Here is a 22792-nt window from a genome sequence, read left to right as displayed (position 1 = left end):
GCCCTTTGAATTTTCTACGACAACGCTATCTATAAAATCTTAAAGCTCCCAGGGCATAACTTACAGCCCTTGCCCTGAGGGTTGGGGGGAGTGTCCTCCTCAAAGGCATAATTTCCAATCTTTCAACTTCGTTGAACAAAATGGCTATCTCAAAATTTTGATGTGTTTGGGGAAATGGTGGGCGTGGAAGGGGTGTTAGTTGCCTTCCAAATCACTTCCGTGTATTGAAAAGGGCACTAGCCCTTCCAATTTCCGATCGAGTCAGCCCTTTTCGAAGTTTCTACGACAACTCCTTCGATATGATGTGCCCTGGTCTAAAACCAACCAAAAAAAAAGAAGAAAAAAATAATACATTGTGCCAACATCGTTCTTTACTTAAAGAGTGAATATAAAACGAAAAGCAATTAGTTCAAAACAATGTCAAACATAGAACAAGTAGAAACTTCTGCGAACAAGGAAATAAAGCTGTAGCGGACAGAAATTAATTATGACAAATTCTTCATTTTGAGACATATTTACAATAAATGCATTGTATTCATGGCATTATCAATGCGACAAAGGCGTTGTCGCCCCTGAAGCCCCCCAAAATTGGGTTGTCATTTGTGCTTTTCTGAAAATCAAATAAATAGCTAGAATAGAAAGCTTAATTTTGCTTTCCAACTAATTTCATATGTGTTTGAAGGGTAAGAATTTAAAAGAAAGACACTCTGTAACTGAATCTCCTCTAATGCGATTGAACCCTCGTTCAACTGAAACCCCTGTGCTACTCAATGCACATTTCCTCAACTCCCATTAACTCAATATTTGTGCAAATTCAGCCCCCATTGAACTCAACCCCATTTAACTGAACCCTCGTGTAACTGAGCTCCCGTTTAACTGAACCCCCATGCAGCTCGACCTCGTCTAGCTCAACATTCATTTAATTTAGCCCCCATTCAAATCAATTCCATGCAACTCAACCCACATCTAAATCAAGCCTGTTCGACTCAACTCAAACCAAGGCGTAATAATGAGTTTGAACTAGCGCTGATTAGAAGCTCAAAATTTGCTTTTCGCTTCGGTCGCGGATTAAATATTATAGTCAGCTTGTTTTTAAATGTGTAAATAAGGAGGAGGGAAGGTCATTGAATTTGGGTCTTTGCTCCAAAACCAAAAAAGTTTTTTTTTTCTCTGGTTGGGCTTCAGTTTTAATAGGATGTGGTTTCTAGTCTAGGAATGCTCTATAGTATGAAAGAATTCGAAGAAACATTTGAGGGAAGAAACCAAAGTTTTACAGGCTCAAAAATTTCTGCTGCAAAAAAGTGTTCCTAAAAGAAAATTACGACAGTAGCGAATATTATGCTTAGAAGCTTCTTTGAATAATGAATCAATAGTCTTTTTTATTTGGAAGTTTCGGGTTAAGTATGCTATTTAACACCAAAACCAGTGACCAGCTAATACCTGACTTTATGGGGCGGAGAAATAAAGCCCTAATTCCGAGAACCTTGGATGGTTACTCATTTCAACGCTCTTACAATGTTCCTGTGACTCGCTAGTTCTAGAGAAAAAAAGAAAGAGAAAGAAGACATATACGGGTATCAAGCTCTTTTTCAAAATTCCCTGGAATTTGTTTCATAATTAATTTTAGTGCATAAATTAATTTTGTTATACTAGTATATAAATTGTATAAATTAGTGTAAAATAGTATCTATAACTAACGAATCAGCTTCAAATTTGGATGAGCCTTTTCACTTGGTTTTTCACTTTTCACTTGGTTCACTTGAATATTTCACTTTTTAACTTAGTAGTTTTTTTCAAAACTTTTTTTTTTGTTTTTGATTTTCCACTGACAAATTGGACCGAGAAAGGGAGTGTTTAAGAAGGTGATTTCTAACACCCCTTTAAGGGTTTTTGATCATGGATGTTTCAATGGTTGATCTTCTATGGTTTCAAGCCTTTCCGCTGTAGAAATGACACTAGAATCACATTTTTGTGCCAAAAGATATTTTATTATAGTGTTGTCATGATGAAATTATAAAAAGCGCGTAAATGTGAGCATTAGCTTCCAAATGACCTTGGATTTCAAGTGTTCCAGTGCCTTATTAGTACTGGAGAAAAAAAAGGAGACTTATCAGCGTTTCCAGCCCTTAAATTCGTTTAAAATTACCATAAATTTGTTTGAAGTTTACACAATTTCGTTTACACAGTAAATTTTTACTGTTATAAGAATCTAAATAATAACTCATTCCTGAATCAGTATTAACGACCATTTTTTCCTTCTGATACAGAGGTTTTTTTTATACGTGTTTTTAAGCTTTTGGATACTATGGACCGTGATTTTCTTTGTACTCAGTTGCATCTATTGCTCTGACCATGTGAGTTTCAAGTATTTTCCGTCCCTGAGCGTGAACAGTTTTGCTAATTTCAGGTATGTAAGACAGAAGGATGAACTGTTGTTTTTTAGGGACGGGGTGTGTGTGCTGAGGAATAGCTTGGCATTCATGCAGAATAAAATAAAATGAAAAAACATTTATATAAGGATTAAGCAATGTGTATAAGCAATTTCCTTCGTCAACTTTTATCACTTCCGGCATAATGGGCTAGATTACATTTTCTAGTTATATTGCTGATTTCAGGAGGGTTGAGCTGAATGGGTTTAATTGAAATGGGTTTTGAGTCAAACAGGTCTGGATTAGACGGGGTTGAGTTTCGTGAGGATCGATTTAAGTGAGGGCTGAATTGTACAGGAGTTGAACTGAAGGGGGGTTGAGTTAAACAGAGGTTGAGTTGCATGAGAGCTGAGTTAAAAGAGGTTGAGTCAAATGATGGTAACTTATACTGGGGTTGAGTGAGCGAAGGCTGAGTTGCATGGGGGCTTGGTTTTACGGGGGCTCAGCTAAACGGGGGTTGAGTTGCACGTGGTTTGAGTTAAACGGAGGTTTAGTTAAACAGAGGCTAAGTCGCATGAAGGTTCAGATAAATGGGGGTTTGTTGCACGAGGATTCAGTAAAATGGGTATAGCTGCACGGGGTTCAGTTGAGTTGAATGAGGGTTTAGTCGAATAGCGATTCATTTAAACTGGGGTTGTGTTAAACGGGGGTTGAGTTAAACGGTGGTTGAGTTGCATGGGACTTCAGTTAAACGGATATTGAGTTGCACGAGGGTTCAGTTGCACTGAGCTCGGTTAAACGAGGGTTCAGTTGTACGGGAACCAGGAACCATTTAAACTTAATAGACTAGACTAATAAAATAAATGGATTATTAAGAATAGAATTGAATAGAATTTAGAATTTAGTGACACAAAAGCCCAAAGGGCCGTGGTCACAAAAACAAAGACACTTTCATACAAACATAAATTGGCACAAAAGTATAATCTAGGCTAGTGAAATATAACCCTCACACCTAATCTTCAAAATCCTTTCTCTATGCTCTATACCCATCGTCAGGAACGTTCCGAATCTCTTTATACCTCCCATATCTTTCCTTGCTAATAAACTTATTATCTCATCTCTCTCCCAAACCTCAACCCCAAACAATTCTTTCCTTAAATCTATTAATTTACTACACTTCCCCACAAAATGAACCAAATTTTCCTCTTTCCCGCACATCGGACAGAAGTACGGACCAGGCGCATGCCTAACCCCTCCCAGATACTTCATTCTCTCACCTAGTGAGAAGTAAGGACCAGAAGCTTGCCTAACCCATCCCAGGTACTTCCTTCTCTCACCTAGTGGTAACCCATCTGACCTAACACAAATAATAAACTTTAGCTGCTTCTTTTGAAGCCCCGCCTTAAAATACAATTCTTTTCCCCACTGCTCTGTAGCCTTTGCATATAACTCCAGTGATCGGGTCTCATTCACTCGCGCATGCCACACCTGGATCTCATGGTCCCTTAACCTCTCCCTGACCCTACTTGCAACTTCTCCTTCCTTTAATCCAATGCCTAGCCCACCATTCCATAGCTCTGAAAATCCACAATCATCCAATAGCTTCTCTATTTGAGATGGCCACGTATCGTCAGAGATTCTAAATATGCTGCTTTTATTATCCTTACTCTGGGCATACTCAGGATTTTCTCCCATAGTCTTATCATCCCTACTAGTCTAGCACTTCTTAAAGAAAATAAACCTAGATCTCCTCTCAATACTAAACTATTCGTTGAAAAATGTAGACCTAAAACTCTTAAAATACTGAAGCTGAATCTCCTCCATCCTCTCACCAGCTGTGTATCCCCAAACTTCAGATCCATAATGCATAGCCGATTCAATCTTTACCTGAAATATCTGCTTATGCATCTTCAGGTTCTGTATGTTCGCCAGTTGGCTATCAGTCACAGCATAGGCACAGGACTTTCCTCTAGCAAGACACATTTTGTTTCTAGTGAAGTACAAATTACAGTCTAGAAATTTGACGGCAGCAGCAGCATCCTTTTTTTTTTATTTTTGGTTTGTTTTGTATTTGGCCTTTTTTAACCTTGGATTTATAACTGATATAATCATAAATCGTCAATCCCGACTTTGGTGAAAGTATAAAAGATTTTGTGAAAAAGTGCTTGAGGTGTTTTGATTTTAACCTTCCATGTTATAAGTATGAGATATTTTCATTTTAAATTTCGGTAATTTTAATACCCAAATCTGGAATCTCTCAAATAATTTCAAATTTAAAAGTTTTCAGTTCAGTTTTATCATGGGTGCTGCTGTAGTTTTGTGTGCCGTCGAAACTATGGCATATTCTTTTTTTATTTCAGATAAATACAAGACAGTTGAAAGCGAAGCTGAATCTGTTTCGTTCAAGAAACCTAGGATAGAACGGTCTTCGAAAGAATATTCCAGTTTTCTGAAGGACCTGTGTGAAAATACTCCTGACCTCGAAGTAATCGAAATCGTACCATCCGTGCAGTAAGTGGTGTTCATCTAAACGTATATTTGTTGTTAATATACCTGGTATAAAGTAATTAGCACAGCGACCCTGATCAATTAAGTTGTAATAAACAGGTTTATTGCTCAACACAACAGTTTTGAGTGAACGTCTCTCTCCGACATAAGTTTTATATGGTCTATTGGTCTACAGGGTCTATTAAAAAAGAAGCAAGACTGCTCGCATAAAAGCATAAAGGTATTAGGGCTTGGAACGATGCACCCAGATTTCATTGTTGGTTGTTATTAATTGTGTGGTCCGAGTTGTTTTCAGTTAGCTCTTAATGGCCATCTCAGTGATGTGCACTTACCAAAATACCACCCTCTCAGAGGACTTTTCGTGTTAGGAAAAAGCCATATAGAGCTTTCTTCAGTAACGAGACACATAGTTAAGTTTTGGAGGCTCATGTGATGATTACTTTTACCTGACGTTTTGAGGCACATGTCATGCCACTTCTCTGTATCAGTCTCAAAGACAGTTAATGAAAATTGGTATGGCTAGTAACAATAGATATAGCATTTTCCAACCCGTGCAAAAATACTTCTTTTTTAGATCTATTAGTTTTTCTATTTGTTATCATAAGGAAATATTTTTTATTGTGAAGGGCCAGGGAGCCGCCAAAAATCTTAAGCATATTTGGATTTTAGTACATGAATTCAGAACTAGTGCCTGCTTATTTGCCGTTTGAAGTGAAGCTTCCCATCAAAAGAGAAATGTGGCTCGAAGAAGCGAAAGCTTGGCCAAAAAACTAGATAGGATTCTCTGACATATAATGCAAAACTCTACTTCAACACAGACAGTGTAGACTCTGACTCAAGAAAAAGAAAAAAAACACCCTTTTTGGCCCCAAGACAATAATTAAAGACATCTTTTCAAGCTGTAATATCATATTAATCACTCTTGCCTGGTGTTCACACTGTAGAGGAGAAACCCTTGTTCCTTTCTCTTTATAAAACAAAAATGGCTAAGCATAAAAAAAAAAAAAAAAAAAAAAAAAAGAAAAAGCCGAATGCTGCCCTCACATTGCAAATACAAAGAAGGTTCATATAACCAAAATTTATTAACTCTCGTGCATTTTTTTAAGCAGACGGAATATAATACCCCAAAAAAATTCGTTTGACCATATTGCGCTGCAGGGTTTCAACTATGTCCCGTTTTTGACCAGTTTGCTCTAACATCAAAAATATTGAGAAAATTGCGTTCTGTTTAAAAATACTAAATAAGGCATTTGGGTCTTTGTATAGTGGGGAGCTGTGTGTGGTGAAAGTTGTCTATCGTGTAATATGCACTTACGTGTATGAATTTAAGTGTGCTGGATTTATTGGAGAATAGACGCATATTAAAACTTGATTAGTAATTTCAGTTTGTTCATTAAGTTTTTTATTTTATAATTTATCATATGAAACTGCTCATAATTTAAAACCATCTACATTTCTGCTGCTTCGATAATATTATGTTATGTCGGATATGTGGTCAGTTTAAAATTATTCTGACCATGGCGGAGAGATAGTATTTGTCCAGAAGCTTTATAGCTTTGTTACTTTGATTTTCCAAAAGTTTAAATGATCTACACATAAACGTGGTATCAAATAGCCTCTTACTGTAAAAGGACCAAAATGCCTTAAGCGAATCGCCTTGTAATAATCTGCTGTTTTTCCCAGAGTACGCTGAGGTGGCAGTGCCTCTCGGCCTTAAGCTTGCTATTATGCATTCTGTAATTTGAAATTAAAATTTTTTTTTTTTTCGCATAAAAGTAAAGAGGCGCTTTGGAATTTTAAACAAAAATAAATCCTCCCCAATATAAGGGGTTACCCCCCTCCCCCCCGTCGTTACAAATGTTTAGCCAGTTTTGTAATTACAAGTGTTTCATTCTCCTATTGACTTCCAGCGATTGGCACACTAACTCATATTTAGAATGATTGTGGTGGGAAAGCGATACTATTTTGTTATTCTGTCTTTTTTGTTTTTGTAATTCAATGCCCAAGTTTTGGTCTATTTGGAGGAAGTCACACGGTTCTAGACTCGGTAGTTTTTACTGAAATGCCACATGCGACATTGGTGAATATGACACCATACACTGAGAAGCTGTGCACAATTATTGCCTTCTAAAAATGAGCTGCCCTTATTTGTTGCGAAAACGAACTAACTCTTTATTCTGTACGAAAATAAACGAATTTCTGACTCGACTTAAAAGACGAACCAAATTCTGGCATGATGTAAAACTGATGTAAGTCCTTGCTGCACTTTATTATCTCCCGCTGATATTTTTTTTAGTAGAAGAATAGGCACCTTCATAGCTCCACCAACAGCCCTGCTCTCCCAATGCTTACTTCTTACCAGAAAGGTGGTCGTTTTGCACCTTCTTTGAACCAGGATCACGCGATTGGAGAACCAAAGTGGACAACGGTGGCCCTAGTAGCTCATTCAACACTCCCTGTCCCTCTTACTGCCAATTTTCGAGTAGAGGTTGTTTGTCTCATCTTTTTTGAAACCAGAATGTTGCGAGGCTTATAAATATGTTTGATTGATGGAACAAAGTAAGGCCCGGTCCCTCTTACACCCTCCTCTGCCTTACTTCCAACTTTCTATTAGGAATATATGTATTTGGCACTTTTTTTAACCGTAGTAATGCAAACATTTTTAAAATAGCAAAATTTGAGGCACAAAGGTTGATGACCCTTTCATCATCCTTCTTCTCCCTGCCAATTTTTTCAATGTGTATCCGATTAACACACTGAAAATTTCAATGTACCAGAGCTATAAAGATGGATTTTAGCCCTTTGGAAACCCCACACTCCCACTGCTACTTTTTAGCAGAAAGGTAGGCACGCCGCAGTATTTTTGAATCGGAATTCCTCCGGGATTTTCAATGTATGATTTAAGAGCCAAAGTGTATTCACGCCCCCCCCCCCCCTCAGTGTCAACTTTTAAATAGAAAGCTATGCGTCCGACACCTTGTTTGAGCCAAAATTGCGCAAGGGCCTTCAGTTTGTATGATCGATAGCACAAAGTGGGTCCGTGACCCATCCAACTATATCCTTTCCCCTACCACTAAGTTCTTAACAGAACGGTAGCTGAATGTTATACCGCTGTCTCTTACAGTCCTACGCTTCTAGCATGGGCGTAGGCAGCATCTTGTCTAGAGGGGGGCAGCCGATTCTACGATGGAGGGGGGCTTATTAATGCTTCCCGAGGTCCTTTGAATATAGGTCTTTAGAAACTTGTCATTCTATATTTCGCCAAAACTTGGCCTTTTAGCATTTTCCACGTTCTACTTTTCTTACAATACTGTAATATAATATATCCACTATCCTACTTCCCATTTCCAGAAGACATAAATACCATAATAGCGATTTGACACAAATCACATTACGGTTAGATAACAGCTTCTTGTTCTAAGAATTCAATTCGAAAGTTTACAGTTGGGCAAAATTAAACACTAAAATTGGTATTGGGAGACCGGCCCACGTCTAGCCAAAGCAGATGATGTCAATATAAAAAACCTATTAGGACTTCTGGTGGAGTATAAAAGCTCTGACAGATGGCAGTGCCTGTTTTTAAAATCTCTGGCCTTGATTAATACTTTTATCAAAAATATCACATTGGATCACGTTCTATGGTGATTAAATCTGGAATAAGCATGGGCACTGTTTCTGTTTTCTGTTTCTGTTCTGTTTTTAAAGTATATGTTTCTGTTCTGTTTATGCAAAAAAACAGAAACAGAAACGAAACAGATGACCTGTTTTAAATTTACCGGTTCTGTTTTGTTTTTTTTTTATGATAGGGATTTCGGCCTGTATCTGTTTTTTTTCCTACCTGTTTTTCTTCTGTTTCTGATTTTATTAAAGTGATACGAGAATGAGATATTTGAGAATTTTGAACTTGCAAAATGATTTTTAAAACATAATTTGAATTTGTGCAGAAGCGTGGTTACCTCTCATACGATTTCTAGAATTGGAACGTAAGTAAAATGATGGAACTCAGTCTGTCAAGCGTATCAAATAGTGCTGCTTGATTGTTTCAGCTAAGCAGAATTAGGGACTAGGAGTCAGATAATTGTAGGTACTTGCGTAAGTGTTAGCAGTGGTGAATCCAGGTAGGACCCGGCTCCCCCCTCCAAGATTTTTTCCTACACCCTTACTTTTTTTTTTCACTCCTTTGTTTAGAATAAATTTGTCAATTTAGTCAATTATTTGTACCTTTGTCACATTGAGTCCCCCCAAGATTTTCCTCATTGGTAGCCTTGTCACATTAGACCTCACCAGATATTTTACTTTAGATCCGCCTCTGAATGTTAAGACGGTAAAGGTGCAGTTTATTTCCACTAAAACGACATATTGCTTACAGTATATTATTCCATCAATTGAGCAGGAAAGTTGCACAACTACTGTCCAGGAGAAGCAGGATACACACAAATCACTTATTACTGTGTATCCTGGTTCTAGTGGTAGGGCCTCTGTCTCCTACATTACATGGGAAATAATTTGCACCTTTAGCCGCGAGAACTTTAATCTAACTGTTTTTATGGAATTTATGCTGCTAAAAAACATAGACCTGCTACGATTACCGTTCTGACCTATGCATGATAAATACTGATTATTTATTTGTAAAATTCTCTTAAATGCTTAGTCAGAGAGCAATGTAAATGTATTGAAGTATTGTCCAGTAGAAATATAATTTTTTGCTAGCAAATCTTTATTACATCAACATAACAAGATAGCCAAAAATACTTTTTCTCATGTTACTAAAATCATCTCTAAAATCAATAGAAATCCTTTCAAGGAAAAGTCTAGAGTTGAAACTAGCTCATTTTCTGGAAGGGACAAATTCTTATAAAATGCTGATATACTTTTCTCATTCAGTAGGATACCAATCTTCTGGTGAACATAGTATTTTTTACCATACGGCAAAAGAAATTCAAAAAATTAACACTAAGCGGTGAATTATTTGATTTATCAGTCTCATAAATACCAATTATAGACAATCTAATTCCCGTAAAAATTAATATTGTGCTTCAAATGGTCTAAGTTGTTATGAAACCGTAGTTGGGATATGTCATTTTGCTTTTATAAGCAGACATATTCTTTGGCTTATTGTGCCAACAAAACAGCTTAGGAGGAAATTGGTCCCTTTCCCCCTAGTTATGCCAGTGAGGTGAAAAAGGTCAGATATTTGGGTGGAGGTGCAATTTTTAAAATAGTAGGCTACTGGAAGGTGCTTCTAACTTTGTAAAAAATCCTAAAATCAACCTTTGTGCTAAGAAAAGCATGATGTCATCTTCTGATGACGACTTGGATGTTCTAACTAAAAGTTCTAAGCTATCTCTCTGGATATCCCATTTGAAAAAGGAATCACAGAAAGTATCAGGGATAATTTCTGCAAAGTGTCTCTAAAGGCTAAGGGAGTCTCTACCACGACATTAATATACCATCTTAAAAGGAAGGATATAATTGATGTGCACAAAAATAAAGTAGGCGGCTGGTGCAGTAAATAACAAACCCAAACCAACTAAAAAAAAATATATATCAAGTCCGGCGGCGGCCCTAAAGAAAGCTCCCAATAGCAAAGCAAGTGACACAGAGGATAATGAATTAGTGAAATATAGAATAAGAAGAGTAGACATACGACCATTCCTTATTTCTAATCATAGGCTGCGCGATAGCGCTGCCTAAGTAAAGAACGATGTGGGCACATTGTTTTTTTTTTTTTTCAAAACTTCGTATTACAACCCTCGGGGCGAAGGTTTTAAGTTATGCCCTGGGGGCACATAAGAACGATGATGGCACAATGCATCATTTATTATTTTTTTCCTTTAGAGCAGGGCACTTCATATGAAAAGGGTTGTTGTAGAAACTTCAAAAGGGGCTCATTTGATTGGAAACCGAGAGTTCTAGTGCCGTTTTTAGTAGTCGAAAGTGATTGGAGGGCAACTAGGCCCTCCCCCCACACCCATCGACCCCCCAGACATCCAATAAAAATTTTGAGATAGCCATTTTGTTCAGCGTAGTTGATTTCCAGATATAGAAAATGTGTTTTTGAGGATGACACTCCCCCACAACCCTCAGGGCAAGGGTTTTAAGTTATGCCCTGGGGGCAGATAAGGTTTTTTTTATAGAAGGTGTTGTCGTAGAAACTGCAAAACAGGCTCATTCTATTGGAAATAAAGTATTATGGGAGAGTGTCCTCCTCAAAACATATTTTCTATCTAGAAATCAACTACGCTGAACAAAATGGCTATCTCAAAATTTTGAGTGCCCTCTTTAATAATCGAAAGTGATTGGAGGGCAACTAGCCCCACCCCCACCCCCCACAATCCCCCAAAACCATACAAACAAAAATTTGAGATATCCCGTTTTTTAAGCGTAGTTTATTTCTAGATAGAAAAAATGTTTTTGAGGAGGACACTCTCCCATAACCTTCAGGGCAAGGGACTAAGTTATGCCTTGGGGCATTTAAGGTTTTTTATTGAAATCTTTTTCGTAGAAACTTGAAAAAGACTTCTTTTGATTTAAAATTCAAAGGGCTAGTACTCTTTTAATAGTCGAAAGAGATTTGAGGGCAACTAACCCTCCTCTCAAGCCCACCTTTTCCCCAAACACATCCAATCAAAATTTTTAGATAGCCATTTTATTCAACGTAGTTGAAAGTTTTGGAAATTAGGTCTTTAAGGATGACACCCCCCCCCCCCCCCACAGCCCTCAGGGCAAGGGTTGTGTTATGCCCTGGGGGCATATAAAGTTTTTATTGAAAGCGTTGTCGTAGAAACTTCAAAAGGGCTCATTCAATTGGGAATTGAAAGGGCTAGTGCCTTTTTTAATAGTTGCAAGTGATTGGATTGCGACTTACGCCCCTCTCACGCCCACCATTTCTCCAAAAACATCCAATCAAAATTTTGAGATATCCATTTTGTTCAACGTAGTTAAAAGTTCTGGAAATTAGGTCTTTTAGGATGATAACCCCCTCAGAGCCCTCAGTGCAAGGGTTGTAATATATGCCCTGGGGGCATATAAAGTTTTTATTGAAAGCGTTGTCGCAGAAAGTTCAAAAGGGCTCTTTCAATTGGGAATTGAAAAGGGCTAGTGCCTTTTTTGATAGTTGAAAGTGATTGGATAGTGACTAATGCCCCTCTCACGCCCACCATTTTCCAAAACACATCCAATTAAAATTTTGAGATATCCATTTTGTTCAACGTAGTTGAATGTTCTAGAAATTAGGTGTTTTAGGATGATAGCCCCATCATAGCCCTCAGTGCAAGGGTTGTAAGTTATACCCTGGGGCATATAAGGTTTATATAGAAAGTTGGTGCATAAATCATAGGCAGCGCAATCGCGCTGCCTAAGTAAAGAATGGGGACACTCGAGAACGAGACAAGAAACGGGGACTAAGTAAAGACGAGGAACACTCCCCCATAACCCTCAGGGCAAGGGTTTTAAGTTATGCCCTGGGGGCATATAAGAACGATGTTGGCACAATGTATTATTTAATAAATTTTTCCTTTAGAGCAGGCAACTTCGTATCGAAGAAGTTGTCGTAGAAACTTCGAAAAGAGATCATTCAATTGGAAATTGGAGTGGCTTGTACCCTTTTTAATAGTCGATAGTGATTGGAAGGAGACTGACACCCCTTCCACGCCCACCATTTCCCGAAACACATCCAATCAAAAGTTGAGATAGCCATTTTGTTTAACGTAGTTGAAAGTTCTGGAAATTCGGTGTTAGAGGATGACAACCACCCTAACAGACCTTAGGGTAAGGGTTGTAATTTATGCCCTGTGGGCATATAACGTGTTTATAGTAAGCTTTGTCGTTTCCAAAAAGGCTCATTCGATTGGAAATCGAAGGCCTAGTTCCTTTTTTAATAGTCGACAGCGATTGTAAAGCTGGACATTTTCATGGTAAAGGGTGATTTGGGCAAAATTTGTAATTTTTGTTGTTGTTGTTGTTTAGACCAGGGTAGTTTTTATCGAAGGAGTTGTAGTGGTAACTCCAAAAAGTACTCATTTAATTGAAAATAGAACGGGCTGATGCCCTTTTTTTTTTTTTACAGAAATTGCTATTTTTTTTTTTTTTTTTATTAAATTCCCACCTCCTCTCCTCTCGGTGACTTTCAAATTTTCCCTTTCAAAAGGTGACTTTCAAAAGGGCATCAAAAGATGCCCTTTTTAATAGTCGAAAGTGATTGGAGGGCAGCTAATCCTCCTTCCACTCCCACCCTCCCTGCCCACCCTCCCATTTGCCCATTATGTTTAAAAGCTAAATGCTGCCTTTAGATAAAATCAAAATGCACTGTGATAATGCCAATTCCCAATTAGGCTTCTCATCAGTATCCCAAGAACAACTGAGGGTATTATATTCAAACTTTTGGGGCTGCTTCTGCTCTTGAAATTTAACCAAATCAAAATAGCGTAAGTGTATCCAAACTATCAAAGAAAGTAAACTGATTTTTTTTGCAAATGGTATCAAGTTTTCCATTTCAATCAACTAGAGGAGGTATGAAATCAAATAGTACTATTTGTGTCCAGATTTTTAAAAGTGTGTAGGTTGTTAAAAATTGCTGAAAATTTTTCTCCAGCTTACAAATAGCAGGCCAAACTATAGTCTTAAAAAACGAAAAGATTTAAAGTATTATTTTCTTTTTCCCTGAAAAGACTATGTCAATACACGAGCAGAAATTAAACGAATTACGAATTAAATTAAACGAATTAAACAAATCTCGTAAAAGGAACAGAAATTAATTAAAAAACTTTTTCCACCAAATAAGTTTTTCAAAAAAAGTAAAGAACTCCATTAAATAAAAAATGAGCAAAAATAAAATCAAAGAATCTACCAAGCGTGAAACTACCACAAATCGGCATCGATAAATAAATGAAACACCAAAACGAACAGAAATTACAATAAATAACCGAGTCAAACTCAAAACGAGCAGAAATTAACATAAGTTGGGCGCAAAGCCCCTATGCCTTCCCAGGGCCAGAACAAAATTTTCATTTTACTGAAAAAATAGAAATTAATGTGCATTGTCAGTTTAATATACATATGCTATTATTTGGTAATCAAAATTTTTATATTATTTGATTTATTAAAGTTATAAAAGTAAAAACGTTTATATTTTTTCAGTAGAGTGCAAATTTTTTTCTGGCCTTGGGAAGGCATAGGGGTTTATTTGAGGGGTATTATTGGAAAAATTTCCACACAAATTGGCTTGAAAATAATTAATCTTAAAAGGCTGCTTTAAGCTGCAAGGTAACAAAAAAAAATTTAATTGACAGTAAGAATTGTCATTCTCCCGCGCATTTTTCTTCTTTCTTACTTTTGTTGAAGATGACTTCCACACATCAGGAGAGAGTGGGGGGGGGGAAGCATGGTCTGGAGGGGAAAATTTTATCCTCCCCAATCAACTATATGCTCTGCTTAAATACTAATGACTTTGAGCTGACTGCGTAATTTCATGCTGAATTTTTTTTTTCCAAATGTCTCGAATAACTAGCATGTATTATAAACATAAAAGTATATTTTTGGAATAGGAAAATGGAAAAAAAATAACCATAAAGAAAAAAATGAAAGCAATATTTATGTGCGCAGACAATTTTTCGCCCCTATATTAGAAAAACTGCTCTTTTTTGTGGAAAAAATGCTCCAAGAGTACTAAGTTTTCTCAAAAGTGTTACCGCCACAGAAAAGCGCTACCCATGGCACGTGTAGTTTTTTATCAAAAACAGCTGTTTAAACAGCTGTTTTTTTTTATTAACAACAGCTGTTTCCTGTTTTTACCAAAAAACAGATCAGAAACAGTAACAGGTCTTCTGTTTTTTGTTGACCTGTTGTGTTTCTGTTCTGTTTTATTCAAGCCCTGTTCATTTTTTTTCTGTTTCTTCAGAAAAACAGAACAGTGCCCATGCTTAATCTGGAATCTTGTTCAATTTTTGTCTGAAGGCCTACGCCTAATTACGAACACTAGAAAAGTAGGCTCACGTTGTATTCTCTTATTATTTCCCTGTCTTTTGTCAGCTTCCGAGACGTGCTATCTCCACCGGTTTGCTGTTAGTATTTTCTCATCCCGTGGGATGGCGAACTCCCACGTCTGACCACAATACCCGGGGTAGGTTCGGCTTGCCGTACTAAGGTGTCTGAAAGTGGGCCAGCTTGTAAAAGCTGTGTAAACAGCATATTTAAAGGCTGAAGGCAAGCTCAAAACCAAAAAATTGATTAATTCTGGCGTTATTTAATCTTGTCAGACCAGATCCAGAAGAAAAGAAAACAGAAGTTTTTTCTGTCTTAGTTGACAAAAAGTCAGACGAATTCTTTACAAGTGCCATGGGTGTCCGTAGAGGAATGCTGCAAGACTAGATAAAAAAAAGTTGAGAAGCTGAATATCTCCCTATAAAGTCTGGACCTGAGTTTCTTTACACCCTATCACAACACATTATAAATATTTACAGAGGAACAGGAAAAAGAACTAAAAACTTACTTGAAAACGACAGCTGATATTCATTTCGACTGTACTCCCCTAGAAGCACGTAAATTTGCATATACTTATTCCATTATTAAGAGTATAAAGGTACCGGATAACAGGAAATGCAAAGGTAGTGGAGACAATGGAGGAATTGCAGGTAAAGATTGGTACCCTGGTTTTATGGATTGCCTTAAAGCTCTGTCAGTAAGAACGCCAGAAGGTACAAGCTTATGACGGGCAATTGCTTTAAGGCCAGAAGTAAGTAGAGAAGGTCACTTCAGCAGAAAGAAGTCTGCTGACCACGATTAGTGCTGGCGTTAATGCATTGGGAACACAGTCCCTCCTCTACTTATTTCCCTAGGAAAACAGTGTCCGGAAATGTTACTCAAGGGAGCTTTACCAGGAACCATCGTGATCGGCTCAGAAAACACTTCTGGCTGGATAACTGCCTTTCATTCTTTACTTTACTTACAGCATTTTATCAACCAGGTCAAACTCTCCAAACAGTCACCTGAACTTCTGAAAACTGACAATCAGATCAGCTGATACACCATTGAATTACTCAGTCTAGATAAACAAAATGGTGTTGTACTTCTAACTGTCCCTCCCCACACTACTCACAAACTTCAGCCTCTAGAAAGGATAGTCATGGGGCGCCTTGAGGCCTATCACAACCAGGAAGCCGCAAGTTTTATGACTGTCCATAAGTGTAAAAACTATATCAGTGCATAACTTCGCTGAGTTGCTGGGGAACGCATATCCAAAGGCTTTCACTCTCTGAACGCATGTCCAAAGGCTTTCACTCTCTCCCCCACCAACAGAGATGCCTTCAATGATTATGAGTTACTCTCTTCATATGTATCAGATAGAATGCCTACCACATCTAGTGAAGCACTTACCAGGGAAGTTTCTATGCTCAGCGTGTCCTGTGTGACATTTAGACTCCTTCTTTAACATAGACCCCGAAATAGACGCAGCACAGGTTCTGTCTCTAAATAAGAAACAAAGGTCAGCAGATGATTTGTTAAAAGAGATCGTCGATGTAAACCCCTTTCCAAAAGGCTCTACACGAAAACTCACCAGGAAAAAAAAATATGAAAAAGCCAGAAGTGCTCACTGACACCCTCGTGAAAGAACGCATTACTGCTGAGATAAAAGCCGTATCTGCCAAGAAAGCCCTAGTCCTGGAAAGGAAGAAATTCAGAGAAGTAAAAAGGCTAAACAGCAAAAGGCATATTTCTCGTAACAATAGTTACGGTTGGAGTTACGATTTTGACCTAGATGATCATGTATACAACAACCCTTCAGACTCCAGTATGGACGTTGAAGACTAGCCCCCTACCACCAACTTCCAATTTGACACTGAGAAAGTCAAGGCTAGTGATTACATTCTGGGTGAGCTGAAGAACAAGAAAGGGAATCCTACTCACTATATTATCATTATCAAAAAAGTAGAAGCTGAAGAACTTAAGGTTTACTTTCTGAAGAAGACTGGAGCAAGAGACTTTGCGCTAACTGACGACACGGATAGTGCCTCAAAGACAGAAGTTGAAATGAAACTGCAACCACTGACAAGTGGAACACCAAGGTTAGCGGAACGGCCTATTTTTGGTGTTGATCAGTCAATTTTTAATATGAAATTAATATTCTTTAGTTTTTTTAACCTTACTGAAATTCATTTCGTAGTTTTTTATACTGACTATATTCTTTCTTAATTCTATAGCTGAAAAAAAAAGTTTTAATTTTCCCCTGACCTCTTTTCTGTTTCTTTTGTCAGACAGCCAAACGTAAGCCAGAGACCGCCGAACCAGTACATGGGTGGCCCAGGTTAGGCACTCTTGACCACTTGGATAGAGAGGCATCCAGGTGGAAAAGTGGCGGACTATTTATAATTGTCTTTTTCAAGGATGGTATTGAATGGGTTACCTTTGCTTCGGCATGCTCAGCAACTTCTTATCGCTTGAATCAATTCCTGGAGAAATAAAAGAGTCAAAACCTGGCGATCGTGGGCCAGGCTCCTGTCTATGTATCGGACCAAACATCAATACTACTATCGAAACGTAAATATTGATATTGGAAACGATTTTTGGAAAATTCTGTTTATTTTAAGCTTTCTCAACCATCTACCAGGTAACATCCAACAGAAAAATTCCAACATATTAAAAGTTTTCGTTAATAGCTAGTGTAAATTTGAAGTTGTAGGGGGGGGGGGCATCTGCCCTCTCCTGCCCCCCCCCCCCTTCCCTAGGCCAATGGCTTCTAGGCTTCAAAGTTTGAAAAGCCAGGGATGCCCCGAACTGTGAAATTTCAAGCCTGGAATACAATTTTGTTGGCAAAGTCTCTTTTGCTGTTGATCTAACAGATTTTTAGCGATTCCTGGTACTTTTGAGTTTTCGATCACTTTCCCAGCAAACTACCACGAAAGTGGTTTATCTCGATCGATCAATCATACGCATATCGATGAAACATTTTTCAAATCACAACTTTTTTATGCATTGCTACAATCTATCGCCAGTTGATTCAGCAACTTCTGCTGTCTTGGATTTTGGCCTTAAGCTCTCCTGTGTTATTTATGTGTGTCCTTATGATTTTCCTATATGATTGGAGGCATCAGTTGACCTCTAATCCCTTCAAACCCCCTTCCTAACCAGTTTGTTTTTTACCAGAAAGGTAGGCATAGTGCATCTTTTTTGAATAGGAACAAGGCAAGGATTTTACTGTATGACTGGAGGAGCAAATTTGATCCGTGGCATCTTCAGTTCTTCCCAATCTCAACTTGGTAGCAGAAAGGTAGGAATGTTGCACCTTGTTCTGACTAGAGTCATTTAAAGATTTCCAATCTGTGGAATTAGAGCAGTGGATTCGTGGTTTTTCAAACTGAAAAACCCAATGATCCTTTTGTTTCTTCAGACATTGTTGTTTTCGAAAGGCTAGCTTTACTCTAGTTGGCAAATTGCCAACCTTTTCAGGATTCGTAAAATGTATGTTTTCAATTTTTATTTTTTTTATTACTTATCGTAGACATATTTGGGTAGCTAGCCAACTATTTTTTTTTGTCTTCCCTAAAAGCACTTAGCACTTGGTTTGCCTAACTAGTTCTCTGCTACAACGTACTAGTGAGGTACGCTCTTCTGGAACTTAGGTGAAGTTCAGGTGGAAATGGGGGTTTGGCTGTTCAAAAAGTAAATATCAGGTTATAATTATCCAGGCAGTTTTGTAAACCGTTCACAAATAAATAAAGTCTCTGGATAATTCAGCGTGTTTAATTAAAGCAGTAACTGTCTGTAATACCCCTTCATTTCATGTATACTTTTTTTTGTGTTTTTAAGGAAGGAATGTGCCACCTTGGGACCGTATATACTTAGAAACTCGGAGTTTTATACGACGGTTTCTGGTAGTTGTAAAGTGACAGGCTATCTCAGAATTTTATTTTACTGTATTTTAGTCCTGGTCGGACCAAAGTCGTTTTTTGGGACACAAGTTAATCAAAAACAAACAGTGGATTGTTGATCTTTCTTTTCTTAATAAGGGCACTAGAACTCGGATTTTCTCTTAAATTGTCATAGCCACTGGCTTAGCGCAGCGATTCTAAAGAAATGTATTCATGGCCGTCCTTCTAGGTAAAATATTATTTTTCTTTCTTTTTTTAACGGCTGATTCCTCTTTACGGGACTCTATAAGACGTTTTGAATTTTTTGGGATAATTTTCCTCAAGATCGTACTACCTACTTGGAACGTTTTTTTTTTTTTTTTTTTTTTTTAATTAACCAAATTAATATTTTTGTATGGGTACCTTAAAAATTTATGAACTTTATATATTTATAATGATTATGAAAAGTCTATTCTTTTCATATATATAAGTACGTATGTTTTTTTTTTTTTCAAAATACGTTTCTTTTGAGATTTGGTTTTTATTGGTGAGTATCCTGGTTTGACAATAATTTCTAAAGATGTTCAAATTTCCTTTTGCAGTTGCTGTAGTATATGCAGCAGTGTGGAGCTCTCATTCGTTTGTCGGGACCTTGCACATTTACGAAATCTTCGTCACTTAACCCTTCAAAACTTGGTTATATACGACGCCAGTTTCTTTAGAGAAGTAAGTACCTATAAATAATAGAGTCCTTACAAGTCTCTGTTATAAAATTTTAATTCTTTCCTTACTTTCTTGTCGAGTTTGTCCTGTAACAGTTATATTTTCCCAATTCAATTATGTTGTTAATTTTAATTACGGTATAACTGTTTGTCCAAGACGTGCTTAATTTTTCATTTGAAAATAAATCTCTAGGTCTACACATTAATTTACACTTAGTAAAGAGTAAATCTGCTTGCTCGAATTCAGAGTTTGGCAAGGGAGGAGAATAATAGTAAGATACATTAAAATCTCACTCTAATTCCAAAGATAATAATATTTTGTTATGTAGGGGCTAACTCTATAAGAAGCATTTTGGTGCAACTACCCAAGACCTACCCCTAAGAAGCTTGTATTTATTTTCTATGGTAATCATACTTAGGGTGACATTATGCCAATAAAGCTTTTGGGAAGATGCCTACAACCAAATTAGTGTGACAATAGCTACTGTAATTCCTTTCGAAATTTTTGTGAAAAGAGGGGAAAATCTTTGGACGCAGGGTGTAGTCCGATCGAATGTAGTCTGAAAATGTAATTTCAGATTCCCTCCTGTGTCCTTCCCCTCGTCCAGAACACTGACTTTGAATTTAGTTGTAAAAAGGCTGAGCCTGGTGACGAAATTCTTTCACAACTGACTATAGCCCGAATACGAGTCTGCGAAGGTGTTTTACCTCAGAAGATCGGCCCCCCTCTCTAATTGTTTTGTTCGACAGAACCTATTAGAACAGTTCTAACTTAGAATAAAATTCTGATTTGGTTTAGAATCCAGCTCAAGTCGTTGAAACCAGTGTGCCAAACAACTTACAGTCCAAGAGAAGCAGACAAATCTTTTTGGGAAGTTCCTAGCTCAATACTTTCTGATACATCGAAAAGCCACTATGCTAGAATTTTGTCAAAATTTTGCTAAACTAAATCCTTTATAAATTGATTGCTCACGTAAATTCTTGAAATTCATTGCAAACATTTTATTAAAGCGGCGTGCATATGCGCGTCTAGCTAGAATCTCATGTCTAGACACGTGTCTGGCCAGAAATCAATGTCTAGGCAACTACCGTTCCCAAGAAGAATTCAGTGGCTAAAACTACAAATTTAGTTTCAAATGGATTACAGTTCTCATTTCTAGCCAATCAAGACAGCTTATGCGGGCAAAAGTTTCAAAATTGTAATCCCTGTCTTTGTAGTCCATTGCAATCCAAATTGTAATTCAAAAAGTTGCCTTAGTGGGCTTCACTACTGTGTCTGGTGTTGTATATTTGCCTAAAATGAAAAAAACAAACAATTAATGAGAAAACAAAAATTAATGTCAATCGAAAATCCTAGACTTTGAGTTCTAGATTCTGGAACTGGATGCTTAGCTGTAACTTGTCTAGCCAAGCACAAAATTTTACTTGTGAATGGTAGTTGTCTAGACCTTAATTTCTGGCCAAACACATGTCTAGACATGGGATTCTAGCTTCACAGACATTTGATCGCCGCTTAAAGGAAAACGGTGCAGTAAGTAAAGTAGCTATGTTAACAAATTAGAAAAATAGCATTTGGTAGATGGCCTACGAAAAAAACTTGTACCCGCCACTCTCTATTGTCATGGTGCTACTTCAGTATAGCAATACTTTTAGTATGCAGTTTAAAACTGAACTTTGAATCTAAGATTATGTTTCCATACCCTGCAGCCACTGATGTCTTCTAAAAGAATTGGCCAACGGGATTTTTTTTCTTTTTTTTTTGACGCCCCTTTGATGCCGTGGTATTTTGCTATCGAACATTACGAATTAATACAAAATAAAACAAAAATCAGTTCTTTAAAACCGACGACATTATGATTATATGGTCCAAAAAAGAAGCAAAAAACATTCCTTTTCCATTACTTTCTTTTGTTCTTGTTCTGACGTCAAATTTTTTCTTTCAGCACCTTTGATATTCATATATTTCTTTATACACTCCATGGAAAATGAGATTTTTCTTTTCTTTTTTTTTAATGAATCATCTTTGTGAGATAGATAAAAAGAAAATTACAAATCTCTAAATTCGACTATTATTTTAGCTGCTGGAATAGAGATTGAAGGGCAGTGGTTGAAGTTGTTGTGTTCACAAACGACGCTAGAGTGTAAAAATTTTCAAATCAAAAAGGACAAACTTGCCCAAATATAAAGGATTAACTAAGTCCAAATATAATATTAGTTTTACTGTGTCAGCTATACTTTTTGAAATATAGCATTAGCATCCATAACTAAGTTTACTATTAAATTAGTTATATATAAATGATGTAAAACGATATAATAAATAGTTCTTGCATTTTATCTTGATAATGGAGGGAGGAGTGACACTGAAATTGCTTAGTTGGAGAATCCTCACCAGGAGGGTTATGTGTCTCGGTAGTAATATTTTTGATCAGGATAAAGTTTTTGTAAAAGTTTTTTAACAGTATTATATCTTGATGTGCTTTTATTGTGACTCTGGTTTAAAATTGCAAAAATGAGTTACGATTCGAATAGAAGAAGCTGTGTCAATTATCCCGATTTGTTATGCTACGTGTGCAGAGAGTACACTTTTCAAGGAAACAGGAAACCTATTTTTAACTTTGTAAAGAAAGCCTACCTTGGGTAGTTAGGTGTCAAACTTGTTGACCGGGATAAGACATTAAAGGCCTTTTAGAAAAATGGGTATTCTAAAAAAATTCCGAATGAATGGCGCTTATTCTTTGATAGTTCCAATAGAATTCTGAATTGTATTCTCTTACACAATGGCAGCAAATTTGGATTCATACTAATTGCTTACTCGAAAAAAATGAAAGAAGAATATGGCACTGTGGTCTTAGTTTCGGAAAAAATGAAGTGTTCTGAACATCAGTGGGTGTTTTGTGTGGACTTAAAGATGGCCGATGTTCTTCTTGGACAGCAAAGTGGCTACGCAAAATTCCCTTGTTTCTTGTGTCTTTGTAGAGACAGCAGAGACGAAAAAAAAAAAAAAAAAAAAAAACGACTGGGTGAAAAGGGAGTGGTCTCATAGATAAAAATATGATTCTTGGAAACACGAATATTATTAATGAACTTTTAGTTGCATGATTGACTATCATCCTCCCTCCACTGCATATTAAGCTGGGCCTAAGCAAGCTATTTCTAAAGCCCCTAAATAAAATTGGATCATGCTTTGCATATATAGGAAGAAAGACGCCTCATGTTACCACAGAAAAGATTAAAGGTGGGATGTTTTATGGTCCGCAAATAACAACTCACGAAAGATCATGCCTTTGTATACTACAGGAATGAGGCTGAGAAAAAGGCTTGGGTATCATTGTTTGAAGTCCTAAACAAT

At 37.1% G+C, this 22792-nt stretch overlaps 1 protein-coding gene across 2 annotated transcripts in view; it reads left to right on the top strand.

Moving 5' to 3' along the window:
• Positions 1–22792, top strand: part of LOC148953067 (uncharacterized) — a 70698-nt gene that overhangs the window by 40147 nt on the left and 7759 nt on the right. For both annotated transcript variants that reach the window (XM_089088274.1, XM_089088276.1), the window contains exons 6-7: positions 4730–4880; positions 19324–19447. In XM_089088274.1, the coding sequence (XP_088944400.1) occupies positions 4730–4880; positions 19324–19447 (275 nt within the window). The remainder of the gene's footprint in view (positions 1–4729; positions 4881–19323; positions 19448–22792) is intronic.

This window comes from Artemia sp. Qi Xiang Cuo, chromosome 4 (genome assembly GCF_049724085.1).
Source record: "Artemia sp. Qi Xiang Cuo chromosome 4, ASM4972408v1, whole genome shotgun sequence".
Lineage (NCBI taxonomy): Eukaryota > Metazoa > Arthropoda > Branchiopoda > Anostraca > Artemiidae > Artemia > Artemia sp. Qi Xiang Cuo.
This window is presented reverse-complemented; position numbering and strand designations above follow the sequence as displayed.